Genomic DNA, 13,416 nt, shown 5'->3' on the forward strand with positions numbered 1-13,416 from the left:
AAAGAACATCTTGTTTTGACTAAGTAATACTTTACAAGCTTTAAGTATGGTTTAAAGAAAACAAACAAGGTAAGGAGCTTGGGCGGAGTTTGCAATCTCCAAAAAAAAATTAAAACAACTCTAAGTTAAACTTAAAGCAAATAAGAAAAGTTAAACTTTGAAATCTTTAAGCTTTAATAGTCTCATCCTTAGATGGAGATCAGGAAATCTAATTTAATATTCTTTACCTTCTTGTACCCCTCTTCTATAAGTCCAAACCTTCGAGAGATCATAAGTGATTATCAATCCACGTTCAACATTTTCGAGAAATGCAAGATTACTCAATTACAAGTTCCATTCAGTCTTCTGAAGATGTGAATCTGCTGGAAACCTCCAGGCTCCAATTTCAAGTTCTTTTACCACTAGGGCAGAAGATTATTATTGTTATTATAAGCAATGTGAACTAATGGTGCCAACAAAATTGGTAATTCATCACTACATTGAACAAATATAAATAGTTGAAGTAATAGATTGGGCAATTATCAGCTATTATTTTAGACAATAGCCACATTAGATGTCTTTCCCCATCTCTAGTTCTGATCTTATCCTTCTTTACCAAATCAGACATATCATCCTATATTCCCTGCTGATCCGACTGCAGAATAAAGAAAAGAAAAACGAAACTAGTAATTTCCAAACATAATTCTATGATTCACCACTATATTGAAAAAAAAGGAGAATACAAATTCCAATTAAAAATTTGACACCAAGGTAAAATATGAAACCATGAATTATATTAAGTCTATGCTTGTCCACTGCTATTCCAATTTTACCTGTATGATTTACTAAGTCTCATCAAGCAGCATGATTTTTCCTTACTATTGTTTTTGATTGTATTATATATATCTATTTCAGGTCAGTCATCTGGCAAATAGTATAACTCTTGATACCAACTTGGCCAAGAACCCCTTCCAAGAAGGGAGAACAAATAATAAAGAAAAAAAAGTAACCAACTTGGCTCTAAGCTGACAGAATAATCAATACTGTGAGAAGCTTTGAGAAGTTCTCTGTACAAAATTTTCAACTTAATGTAAAGGAAAAATCAACAACAATAGACGCAGAACAAAGGCTTGCATTTTCTTTAAAAAAATTTTACAAAATGAAAAATCACAATAAGATCAACTTAAATATATTGTAAAATGCTTTACCATGTAAAGAAACAGCAACTAGATGCTCATCTTAAAAATTGATCACACTCTGCCTATCAGCAGGTGCTACACACTGCCACAAGGAACGGTAAGCAGTAATATTAGCTGCGTCTACTCCCAAGGTGGCAAGGTTGCGGCCATACTCCTGGTAAAGATGTAAAATGGACTGAATAAGACATTCTGAGAGAGATAGAGAGAGACACACTAAACATCAATAGAAGGATGTGATACAGATGGCAATTTTTTCAGTACCCTACAGGGAACCACAGTGTTTTCTGAAAGGTTCATGGTTGGAGGCAGGGCTGAGGATCAAATTTGATCCTCAATCAGAGCTTGGCTATAAGGATGGGGAGTCTAATCCCCATTCCACGTCCCAGCAATACCCGATATCCATATACAGATAGACATGCACATAAGTGAATGTGTTTATGTATTTCATTAATTTTCAATGTATATTGCAATACTGCTACTAAGTTGGTATTTCTTTACTAAACCATGACTTTCCCATTTATTTTTTATATTTTCTCACTATGACTGTCTGACACCTTTCAGCTATTCCTCCCCTAGGATAATTTTATGTTCTCTGATATCTATATCTCTGACCGCTATCTGTGATCTTTCCCAACTCGCATTTTCTTAAATTCCAATTTTCCCCATTGTCTTCATGTTTCCATCTCTTTCCATTCAGCCAGCCTCTCCAGAAAGCTCAAGTTTCCTCCCAGTAAGAAAACATTAATTCTTTGCTTTCATACTGCAGCAGGTACGTCAGCTTCTAAATGTTGCAATCAGCTAGGATGCATTAACCCTTGACTTCTTTTCAGTGAAATTAAAACTGGTAATAGATTCAATTCCGTCATAGCAGCTTTTGCAGATTTCTTTTGTTTTTTAATCAAATTTGTGCAAGACCTTGTTTAGATTCAGATAGGGTTTATATATTGTTGATCAAGTTTGAATCCATTGCCAGATTATGAGGGCAATTTTCATTAATCAGTTGACTATGACAAAACAATAAAAATGAAATTTACGACAATTATTCCATTAGGTAATTTTAAAGAAATTTTACTTTCACCATGCATGTATTAAAGATTATGTATATTTATTTCTTTTATTTGTTTCTATGACTATGTCAAGTTATCGTTTCTTTTATTTGGTTTATTTGATAGGAAAAGTTAAGCTCTAAGTGCATTTGATGATTTTCACAGAAATGTCAAAAAAAAAAAAAATGGTGAAAATCTATAACAAGACCCTGTTGATGGGGATAAGATGTCCCCAAGCCGGGATCTCAGTGTGGATGGAGAGTGTTTGAAAGTCAAGGTTGGGGATAGGCAGTATGCTGCCACCTCATTGCCATTTCTAAGTATGGGATGCTCACCTGAATATCAAGAAATAACTGCATGCAAATTTTGTCAGTGTCAGAAACATTATGATCTGAGACATCTGAGCTTGCCCCAGCTCGTCTTTGTGCACCCTGCCTTATTCTTTGAAGAGAAGACTCTGTTTTCCTAGCCTGCACATGATAATCAAGAGGTTTTATTGAAAGCATCTTTAACTCAAAGAAAAACTAGGAAAAAAAATTTGTTTGTTATACCGACCACACTGACAAGGTCAGCAGCTAGCTCATAATAGCGACCAGTTATCTCTGTTGCAGCACCTAACAGTAGATCATTCCTAGCAGCATTTGTCAAATATGTTGTAGCTCGTTCACCATCCAGGAAAGTCTGAAAGCATGGAAAATTGCTGTTAAAGATCACAAGTAACATGCCATGATTGCCTATGTGGGCAGTCCATAACAAACCCTACAGATAGAATACACATTCTCCACAGATGGAAAAGGAGGATAAAAAATATTTTAAATTGTTAATTATGCAAGGGCTGCAACTGGAAAGAATTTTTAATTTTAAGTGTGTGAGAAAGAGAGAGAGAGAGAGAAAGAGAGAAAGACAATCCTAATGGGCATATATTCTCTGGATTCGTAAATGGGTCCTTCAAGTATTTAAGCTTTCTAAGTTTTGAAGATGGCTGCTGAAAACCCTTAAAAGCCTAATTAGAGCCAATCTGGCCCAAGGACCCCAACCCATCATCAATGATCAATCCACTTTTATAACCCTAATTTTCAAGTGTTAATGCGACACCTCTCTCCCTCTTTCTCTCTCACTCGCACCCACCCAGAGTTGTCAAGGAGCATGCCTAGGTGCTAAGGCACAGCGCAAATCAAGCAAAGCACCTTCTACCCCTTGAGGCGAGGCACCTTTAAACAAGCACACACCTTTAATGCCTTAGCGAAGTTTTTTCAAGGCAAAAGGCACAGAACAAGAGTCCCTTGGTTTTCTTAGTTTTCAATTTCTTTTGTCAGCTATTCTTTCAATATTCAAAAGAGCACAGTTTCTGCCCTATTTACAGGAATAAAAAATTAAATAATATAATTGATGCACAACTTTTTGTTGAATTGGAAATGAAGGATCCTTTTTACTTTGTTGATGACATTAATTATGATAATTCTCGATCTTTGAATTACATTAGGCAGTGTAATGGAGTAAACTCTTTAATTGTTATCAGCAAAATCATATGTTTCAAGCTTATTAGACATAACACATAGGCTTTTCTTTGTCCTGTATATATTAATTATCCTTTAGAAATTAGCACCTTACTTCACTCGTGCAAGTGCTTTATTTGCACCTTGTGCCTCGGGTGAGGTAAGGGTCCTAACCCCTGGAGTGCACCTTGTGCCTTTGACAACACTACACCCACCAATCTGCCATCTCTCTCTCTCTCTCCAAGCAACATAGTTCATTACCAGATTTGATAGTCAATCAAAACCAAGACATGTCTGAGCATACTGCCAAAAACCCTAAAGATAGAAGTTTCCATAATAATCCAGTAACAAACTATTAAAATGGAAATATAAATGAAAAAAAATGGCTTAAGTCACAACAGTATGACCTCCCACATTAATAGATTTCCATCAACCAGGGAAAAAGTGAGAAGTTGATAAAACCTGATTTGCTTTTCATCCAAAATTAACATTCATACATCAAGCACAGACAAAGTGAGTACTAATTGGCCAGAAAAATTAAAATTATGAAAGAAAAAGTTTGATCCTAAAGCATAGGACATTAAGTAATGATGCTTGAGTAGTAGTGACATAGCTATAACCTAAAAAAATTGCATACCTTCAATGGGCGCAATACCCCTGCCACATAGGGTGAATGCCTGACAGGAAGAGGTTTGTTTGTCATCCTGTAAGTTGCAGTTATCCCCTTCAACTGTCTCAAGTCCTTTGAAATTCAAGACAAACGAGAATGAACAAAAAGTTCTAGAGAATGCCAGCAGCCAATTTACAGTAAAAATTATCAAACTTGTGGTGATTTCACACTTAAAGAATGATGCAAATAAGATATACACTAACATGGGAATGCTTACCTCAACAGACTTCTGAACCAGAGCCTCCATAATTGTGTTGATAACCAACGGTAATAAATCGTCCAACGATTTTCCACAGTACAAAATGCTCTGTTTTACTAGATCAAGAACTTCGGTGGAACATGAAGACAGAACTTGAAGTACATGATCCAGGTAAGCACCAGAAATCTCCTTGGCCAGACAATTTATGTCATGAATAATCTGCAAGCACAAGTGCATTATGCTGCTCAAAAAGTCTGCATCAATGATAATTATGGTCTACAATATTAGAAAACATAATAATGTAATGCTTGACTTTGGGAACTGAAAGCGGCTTGTAAGGAAAATGTAGAAAAAAAAACGAAATAACAATACAATGCTTAAAATCCTATAAATAACAAAGCACATAATTCAGCAGATCTAATTAGGGGGACTGAAAATGATGAGATCAGAAGCAATTGTACAACTACATTATGTATTTTTCTATCGTTTTAAAAATCAAATATAGAAACATATTTCAAATGTTTAAGAAAGTAAAATTACCAGTTTTAATTTCTCCCTTAAATCTTTCCATGAGAAAGAATCAAGTGGATATGTGGAGAACTAATTATTTATCTATTTAATCACCGATTTAGATATTCAAACAAAAGTAGTTATTAGTTCTTCCTCCAATTCTCTAAATTTTAAGTTTCAAGAGTCAAACAGAAGAACACCATTTATTAACATTTGAAAATATAGTGAAATAAAGACATGTGCGTACATAAACAAAATCATCTGGAGCAGCTGAAAGAGCCCACTCACATCCAGGGTTGGCACCAGCACTACCCTTCTTCCGAGCAGCCAATCCAGATGACAACCAATTTGAGTATCTATCATGCATAAAATACTGTCAAATTATGTTATTCAGCAAATCTAGACTACCCAAAACTATCTGATTCAAGGGATGACCTTGACAGCAGCTGCAAGGACAAGCGAAGAAACTTGTCAGAGCAAGAAAGGACAAGAACTTCTTCACTCCAGCAGGATCTCAAGCTCTCCAAAAGGGTAACACTTTGTTTAAGTGTCAAGTTCTGAGAATTTTCATCAGACTGATAATTCTGGACAAGAACAAGACTGGATGCTGTAAGTGCTGAATCCAGAGCACCCGCTATTTCTTGAAACCTGAGTGGTTGAAGATAAGTGCAGTTCATATCTAAATAATAACGCAACAATTGTATTACCAAATTAAACATCTAATAATTCCATTAAATACCTTAAAGAGAAATAAACACCAACTTTCCACTGCTTCATGAACTCAACATAAACAGGTTCTGCTCGAAATTTGGCAACAGCAGCTCTTGATGGGCAATAGCCTGACAACCAAAATTTCTTTCATATATAATAAGATGGACTACAGTTCTGACATTTTAATTCTTTATCAAAATAGCCTTCACAAAGTTTGTAATCTGAGATGTGAATTGAAGGTCAGATCACTACCTTCAAGATAAGCCAAGAAATCTAGGCTTGATTTGTAGTTTTTAAGGAATTCTTTAGGTCTTCCTGGAGAAAAAGCACCAGGTTTTCCCTTTTGAATGGCTGCAAGAACCTCTTTCAGAATCGAATTTGCCAAGAAGTCAAATACATGTAAACCTGAATTTTCTGAACAAAACAACATCATAAAATTTTATCAGCCTTCATATGTAGCAGATCTGAAGTTTGACATGCAAAGGCTATAAGAAGACTGAAATCATTTTACACAAATTCATCCTTACCCTAATGTACCCATTTCTGGCACCAATTGGACATATTGGATTTTTACAACTATGATGTTTATATCCTAAGTTAATGAAAAATGATCAAAACACAGCATACCCTTTGTCAGGACTCACACCAGTTTGCAACACCAAATCCGATGTAAGTTAGTACTAAAGACCCAACGAACAACAAGATGAAGTCACAGAATTGTTAGGACTTCAATGGGGTAAAAAGGCATAGATATGTACCTGCAGAAGAAATTTCCAGTAACAATTTACAGTCGTTCTCAACATATTTTTTGATTTGTTGATAATCATTCTCAAGTTCATCCCCAGATGCCCCACTAACCAATCCTCCAGATGACCCATGTGGAATTACTTTTTGTATCAATGGAGCCACGATGGTCGTCCGAAAAATTTCTTCTGCATTGCTGGTGCTATCAACAGCTGCATAAGCACGTAAGCAATTATAAATTGCATTCGCATCCCAGTGTTCCAGCCCATCTACAAAACAGTGTCCCAAGCTTGCATCTAACAAAAGGCTAGCACTTCGAATCCTCTTTTCCATGTTCTGAATGAAAGGAAGGTTCTGCACTTGCATGATGTAGTAAACAGATAGTGCATGAGTTGCTACTTCCAAAGAAAAAGTTTTTAGCTTGGTGGTTGTTCACATCATTACCAGGTACATATCTATAATGCTTATGAAACAAATATTACTGTCCATCCAACGAGCAAAATTACCCTGATTGTTCACTATTCTTCTAAATCACCATACTTTGATATAAATGCAATGTTTATAGATGATACGAGGCACATATCTATAATGCTTATGAGACTATGGAGGTTTATAGCTGAAGAGGTTCATACTGCTCTTATGCAAATGCATTCTTCTAAATTGCCAAGTTCTGATGGTATGAATGCAATGTTTTACCAAAAATATTGGCATGTTGTTGGTGGTGGTGTTACCAAAGTTGTTTTGGATTTTCTTAATAAAGGTATTTTGATGATACAATTAAACATACTAATAAAGTGCAAAAAATTCTAAATATAAGAATCCAAAAAGGATGGCTTTGATTGCTTTTGAAGTGGTACGTTATATGAATAATAAGCAACCTGGTGGGAAATATCATATGGCAGTTAAGCTAGATATGAGCAAGTCTTACAATCGTATTGAGTGGAAGTTTATTAAAGAAGTAAGGAGGGTGATGGGCTCTCCTGAAATATGGATTGATAGGGTGACGAAGTGTATTTCTTCTGTTACGTATTCTGTTCTGGTCAATGCCAATTATGTGGTCACATAACACCATTGAGAGGTGTTCAACAGGGTGATCCTTTGTCACCTTATTTATTCGTACTTTGTGCACCTCTTTGTTGCAGCATGCAGGGTGACAAGGTATAAAAAAACAGAGTCCCGGTCCATAGACAAAGTCCAAGCTTACACATTTATTTTTAGAGCCACAATTAGTGAAACTCATGTTTTGTTAAAATTTCTTGGAAGATATGATAAGGTTTCAAGCCAAAAATAAAAATGGAGAAGTCAGCTTTGTTTTTTAGTACCAAATACCTCACAATTGGACCGTGATAGCTTTATGAATACTCTTGATATGCATACAAGATTTTCTAACGATTGGTATCTGGGGTTCAGTTTTAGATTGGATAAAAGATAGGATTTCAAGTCCTTTTAAGAGGGTGGAAAGGCAAATTGCTTCCCAAGTCTGGGAAGGAGGTTTTATTGCAGTCAGTAGCTCAAGCAATTCCTAAAGATTGTATGAGCTGCTTTCGATACATTATCAATGATATCAAAATGATGCTTGCTAAGTTCTAATGGCGTGATAGTTCCAAGAAAAGGCCACTGTATTGGGTTAGTTGGGATAAGTTATGCCACTCTAAAGGGGAAGGAGGTTTGTGTTTACAGATCGTGAAGCATTTAATCTAGCTTAACTAGTTAAGCGTGGTTGGGATCTTATTTAGGTGAAGTGATTCAATTTGTGCATGAGTTTTAAAGGCAAAATACTCTCGAATTTTGTTCTTCTTTATGCCATTTTAGGAAGCAATGCTTCATATACTTGAAAAATTATTATGATAATAATGGATGTGGTGATGGAGGGGAAGAGGTGGAGGGTGGGGAATGGAAACTAGATTGCTGTTTGGCGAGATAAGTGGTTGAATAAGCCTCCTGGAGATAGGAAAAACAATTAGACAATGATTGTTGTATCATTTAAGAGTAGCTAACCTGATTGATAAGGAAATTATTAAAAATGGAACTCAATCAACTCTTCTCCCCAGAAGCTATGAAAATGATAGTAAGCATACCAATTAATAATCATTGGCCAGCACATAAGCTAGTTTGGTGAGGTACAACAACGGAATTGTTTATGGTGCGCTCTATTATGAAGTGAGGATCCTATGGCATGGTGAGAACATGTCCATAGGGCCTCTGAAGAGGAGTGTTTATGGAATCGACAGATACCATATAAAGTTAAGTATTTTGGATGGACGGCTTTAAAGCAAGTGGTCCCAGTTAGACAAGTTCTTGCTCATAAAGGGATTACTAGTGAACTCGGTTGTTGTGTTTGTGATGATGCAGATGAATCTGTTTTAATGTCCTTTTCTTATGCAGGTCAAGAAGGCAGGTTTGGTGTCTAGTTTTACCTTATATTGATGATGAGTTCGTGCCGTTTTTGAGTTTGAATGATTTTTGGATGTGGTTCACTAAAAACGCAGCTACCGAGGATCTTGATTTATTTTGGATAGTGGCATGGATGCTCTAGTTTAACAGAAAAATGTGTTTGCATGAAGGAACTTGTTGGACAGCTAATAAAGTGATACATATCTGCCAAAAAGATTTTGTCGGTGCATAGGCTTGTCTGGGCTGAGCCTCAATATGTGCACTCTCATCAGATACATGTAGTGTTCTCCCCCCGAAAGTTATGTGAAAGTGCATGTCAATGCAACAATTTTTTCCATTGCGGAATGAGATAGGAATAGGATAGGAGTAGTAATTTATGATTCTCAGGGTTTTGTCCTAGCTTGTTTGATGCAGCAGAGAGCAGTTGAGCTTCTATTGTTGGCTGAGTATTATGTGTTGCTGTTTGGATTGCACTAGCAACTGAGTTGGGATATGAGAATATTATTACGGAGGGGGACTCGCTACAGGTTATTAATGAGGCAAAGAGTATAGATTCATGCAGTTGGAATCCTGGTGTGGTGTTGGACAATATTCAGGATTTAGCTTCTCATTGTAGTCATTGTTTAATTCTTTTGTGAGATGTGATGCAAATCGTTTAGCTCATTTATTAGCCATATAGAATGTGCAGTACATGTGTCAATTGCTTGGAGAGCTAGCCTTCCAGGGGAGCTCTTACCAATGGTAAAGAGTATTTTCATAATAAACTCCCAGAAAAAAAAAAAAGAAATTTTCTTCTTCTTTATATATTTTAGAAAACAAATCCAAACTGAAATTACATAATTCCATATGGAAGATAATTGTAAGGTAATCAATAACCAAACTTATGAAGGAGGCATTTAACCAATAATATATCAGTGGCTATGGCATCCATTGCAGGTCAAAGGTCGGCATAAAATTTAGACGGAAGAAAGAGAGGTACCTGTGCATGAGCAATATAAAAGTTGAGGCGATTCATCTCACTGGCAATTCTCTCGAGAAGCATGCTTTGAGTCTCCCTGAGATTCGTCGTTCCATTCTCAACATGTTGTAAGCCCGAAGCATTTTTCTTTTGCACCGGATTGACATCCCCATTCGACCAATCTGAAGCCACACTAGGCAGCTCCTTTATAAGCTTTTCAACCTTATAAAAGGAGTTTTTATTTATACATCAATTCTAATGAACATGGAATAGGAAATGAATCAACAACTATACTACAAGGCAAAATTACCTTGGAAACAACATGAAAGGTGTCGAGCAACAACTCCAACACCTCCCTGGCAGCGGTAGCCTCCGCTCGCTGGCTCAGTCCATCCTTCAAAGCAAGGAGTGAGCCCTCAACAGCTCCCCTGAAGCCTTGGATCTTGTCGCGTAGCTCGAGAAGCGGAGCACGCATGCGAAGCACCGCGGAATCCACGTCGACCAGTTTGGTGGAGAGATTGACAAAGTCGGCATAATCACGGTTGATGAGGTCAATGAGTTCATGGTTGAGAGAAGAGAGATGGGCCTGGAGCTCAGATCGGAGGGTGTCGAAAGGGACAAAGGTCCGGAGCTCGGTAATGTAGGATTCAGAGTCGAAGTTAGGGGAGAGGAAGAGAGAGGGCTTGAACCACAGCGGGTGGGAGTCGAGAGGGTCGGAGAAGAGATCCGTGGCCGATCTTGGGGCTGGAGATGAGATTTGATCCGGCATTTTTCCCTTTGATTGGGATCGAAGCCAGGTGAGGTTCGATTTGGGTTATGATTCCTCCAAAAATTGGTTTAAAATTATTTTAGATCATAAACAAGAATTAAATTGTGGTCTAGTATATGGGAGAAGATACAGTAAATACAAAGACGGGGATGGTTTCTGATGCTGTGGCCATAAATCGTTACATTGCCCAGGGCACCAAACCGTTACATATTGCTACATAACTCACATGGTGCTCATTTTATCTTAATTTTTTTTCTAATTTATTTTTTTTTTATGAGATGAGCTTTAAAGACATTCCACGTACTTTGTTTGCCTAAGTTGTTTGATTTATTAGGGTATTTCTTATCTTTTTCCTATAACAAGTCTCTTTTATTGTTTTGTGTGGTTGGATTTCTATTTAATGAATATTTGCTATTTAGCAATATCATATCGTATGATCTAATCTGGTATCCAGTTTCTCGATCTGGTTACTTTAACTTTTATTTTTAATAGAAGAGAAAATTTTGATTTATTGAACTCAAAGTTATGATAAAAATAAATATTATATTATGAAAAATTGTTTATATTTAGAGAAATCTAAATTATACATGTTATAGAAGAGAATGGGATATTTATAACATTAACTCTATTCATAGTTTAACTTTAACTATAACTAAATAATTTGTATAATTATCTTTACACCTCATTCAAATTCAAGATGGTACGATACATGTTAACTTGAGTTTGAAAACTAAGACAAATTAAGTCTTGAAATCAGGTAGTGGTTGCATAACCTAGCAATGTTGGTAAACACTGCACAAAAGGTGACATGGTAGGTGACATGATGAAACAAAACACGTAGGATGACGTGATAATGCACGTGGTAAATGACGTGGCAAAACATGACACAAAGGATGATGTGATAAAACACTATATAAAAGATGATGTAGTGAAACAACATAGAGGATATTACGAGGCGGAACACGTGGCAATTGATGAAGCAAAACACGTCACAAATCGATGACACAGCGAAACATATTGCTAACAAATGATGTAAGAGAACACATGGCAGAACATGTGACAAAGGATGGCATAGTGAAACATAACACAGAAGGTGATGTGGCAAAACAAGACACATAAGATGATGTGGTGAAACACATGACAAAACACATTGTAGACAAGTGGTGGAACATGTTGCAAAAAGATGACATGACAAACACATCACAGATGGATAACTTCACAAAACACGTCGCAAATAGTTAACTTACAAATGATATTACAAGAACATGTGGTAGCTGACATGTTAGATAAACTACAATAATAAAAGACATCAGTAGACAGTACATGGGCAACTGATGCTTGAGATAAGAGTTGTCGACACGTGACGCATGTTTGGTGTGTGAAACAAGGCATAAGATGTGTTATACAAGGATTGCCAACAACCAAGGTGGCTCCTTAGATTGTCAAGCATTTTTCTTTTTCTAGTTTTTTTGTCCTTCCATGTTTTCTTTTCGCTTAATTCCTCTTGAACCATGCGTTTTAAACTATACTAGCAATAATTTTTAAGTTTAAACATAAAATTTCTTTGATAAAGTTAAAGCTCCACTTAAACAGCACCTCGATGGCAAACTATCAACGGTAAAACAACTATAGGCTTATCTTTCGATAACTGATAACTCCTATAATTGTAAGTCACATAACCTATAGGGTGTATGATGAAAGCTATATTTTGCTTATTAAACAATCATGACAAACATATAAGCTTCTATATTTTTTTTGAAAATTAACTATAAAATTTTTTATCTTATTTTTTTATAATTGCTTCGATTATAAGTCAAAATATATTTAAACAAAATTTTATGAACTTAGAAGATAACATAGATGGGAAACTAAGTACAAATATCACACATACTAGATGAAAGTTCAAAACACTTATGTCATCAATCACATTGAGCATGCCATTGCTCAAAAGCACAACCATACATGTTATAGCATTGTTTGATGGCCTTTCTCATATATGTATCATGGTTTTATGAATGATTTTATAAATATCAATAGAAAGGACAAAGTTAAAAGAGCTTCTTTAAGAATCGCAACATTCACTACTTCCATTTAAGAATGACTTGTAAGAGATGCAAATCAAAAACCCTTCGATTTCATTTTTCAAATGGCTTTTGGTGCGATGACCAAGAAACTTTAAAAGCACAAACCATGAGTTTCTTTGAAAAACTGTATACCAAGGATGATCGATCACTTCTTGTTTATCTAATTCGGGGTCAATGTCCAAATCTGATCAAACAATCATTGATCTATTGAGGAAAGGTGGATGAGATTGAGGTACATTTAGCATTATTTGAAATGAAACCCTTAAGGCACCAAGAGCTAATGGTTTCCCAACCTTGTTCTTCCAATCATAATGGAATATAATGGGCAACAATATTGTGAATTACATTCGTGTAGTTTTTTATGGGGTAGAAATAGGTAATTATCTCTATAAGTCTATTATTTCTTTAATTCCTAAATCCAAATCCTTAGAGTTTATTTCTCAAGTTAGGCATGTTAGCCTATTACCAGTTATCTTCAAAGTCCCCAAGAAAGTGATTACAAATCGTTTGAAGCCATGTATAACTTGTCTCATCGAAGAAATTCAATTGAGTTTTATCCTAAGATGACAAATTATAAATAATATCATAATTGCACAAAAAGTAATACACTCCTTTAAAAAGAAATAGGGCAAATCAGGGTGGATGATGTTAAAAATC

General features: G+C 35.9%; 1 protein-coding gene across 2 annotated transcripts; it reads right to left on the minus strand.

Annotated features, from left to right (window-relative positions):
* Positions 1 to 275: 275 nt before the first annotated feature.
* LOC18595411 (oligomeric golgi complex subunit-like protein) lies at positions 276 to 10,872 on the minus strand. Of its 2 annotated transcripts, none has more exons than XM_018123664.2 (13): positions 10,217 to 10,872; positions 9,928 to 10,128; positions 6,569 to 6,908; positions 6,063 to 6,224; positions 5,839 to 5,938; positions 5,535 to 5,747; positions 5,347 to 5,455; positions 4,608 to 4,808; positions 4,358 to 4,462; positions 2,780 to 2,905; positions 2,560 to 2,694; positions 1,188 to 1,332; positions 276 to 401 (listed from the first exon to the last, which is right to left on the minus strand). In XM_018123664.2, exons 1-12 carry the CDS (start codon positions 10,673 to 10,675, stop codon positions 1,219 to 1,221), a joined length of 2,265 nt encoding a protein of 754 aa, XP_017979153.2. In that variant the 5' UTR covers positions 10,676 to 10,872; the 3' UTR covers positions 276 to 401; positions 1,188 to 1,218. The 2 variants fall into 2 exon arrangements, with proteins under 2 accessions (XP_017979153.2, XP_017979152.2); XM_018123663.2 differs by having other exon boundaries at positions 317 to 634; positions 10,217 to 10,871.
* Between the last annotated feature and the right edge of the window lie 2,544 nt (positions 10,873 to 13,416).

The sequence above is a fragment of the Theobroma cacao genome, chromosome 6 (genome assembly GCF_053813885.1).
Source record: "Theobroma cacao isolate CCN51 chromosome 6, ASM5381388v1, whole genome shotgun sequence".
Classification (NCBI taxonomy): Eukaryota; Viridiplantae; Streptophyta; class Magnoliopsida; order Malvales; family Malvaceae; genus Theobroma; species Theobroma cacao.

Excerpts from the sequence above, each read along its gene's own strand:
- LOC18595411 (XM_018123664.2), bottom strand. The coding sequence starts at position 10,675 with ATGCCGGATCAAATCTCATCTCCAGCCCCAAGATCGGCCACGGATCTC. Across the intron at positions 6,909-9,927 it reads TTTATATTGCTCATGCACAG|AACCTTCCTTTCATTCAGAA; the intron begins GTACCTCTCTTT and ends ATGCAAGTGCAG. Across the intron at positions 4,463-4,607 it reads TGGTTCAGAAGTCTGTTGAG|GACTTGAGACAGTTGAAGGG; the intron begins GTAAGCATTCCC and ends TGAATTTCAAAG.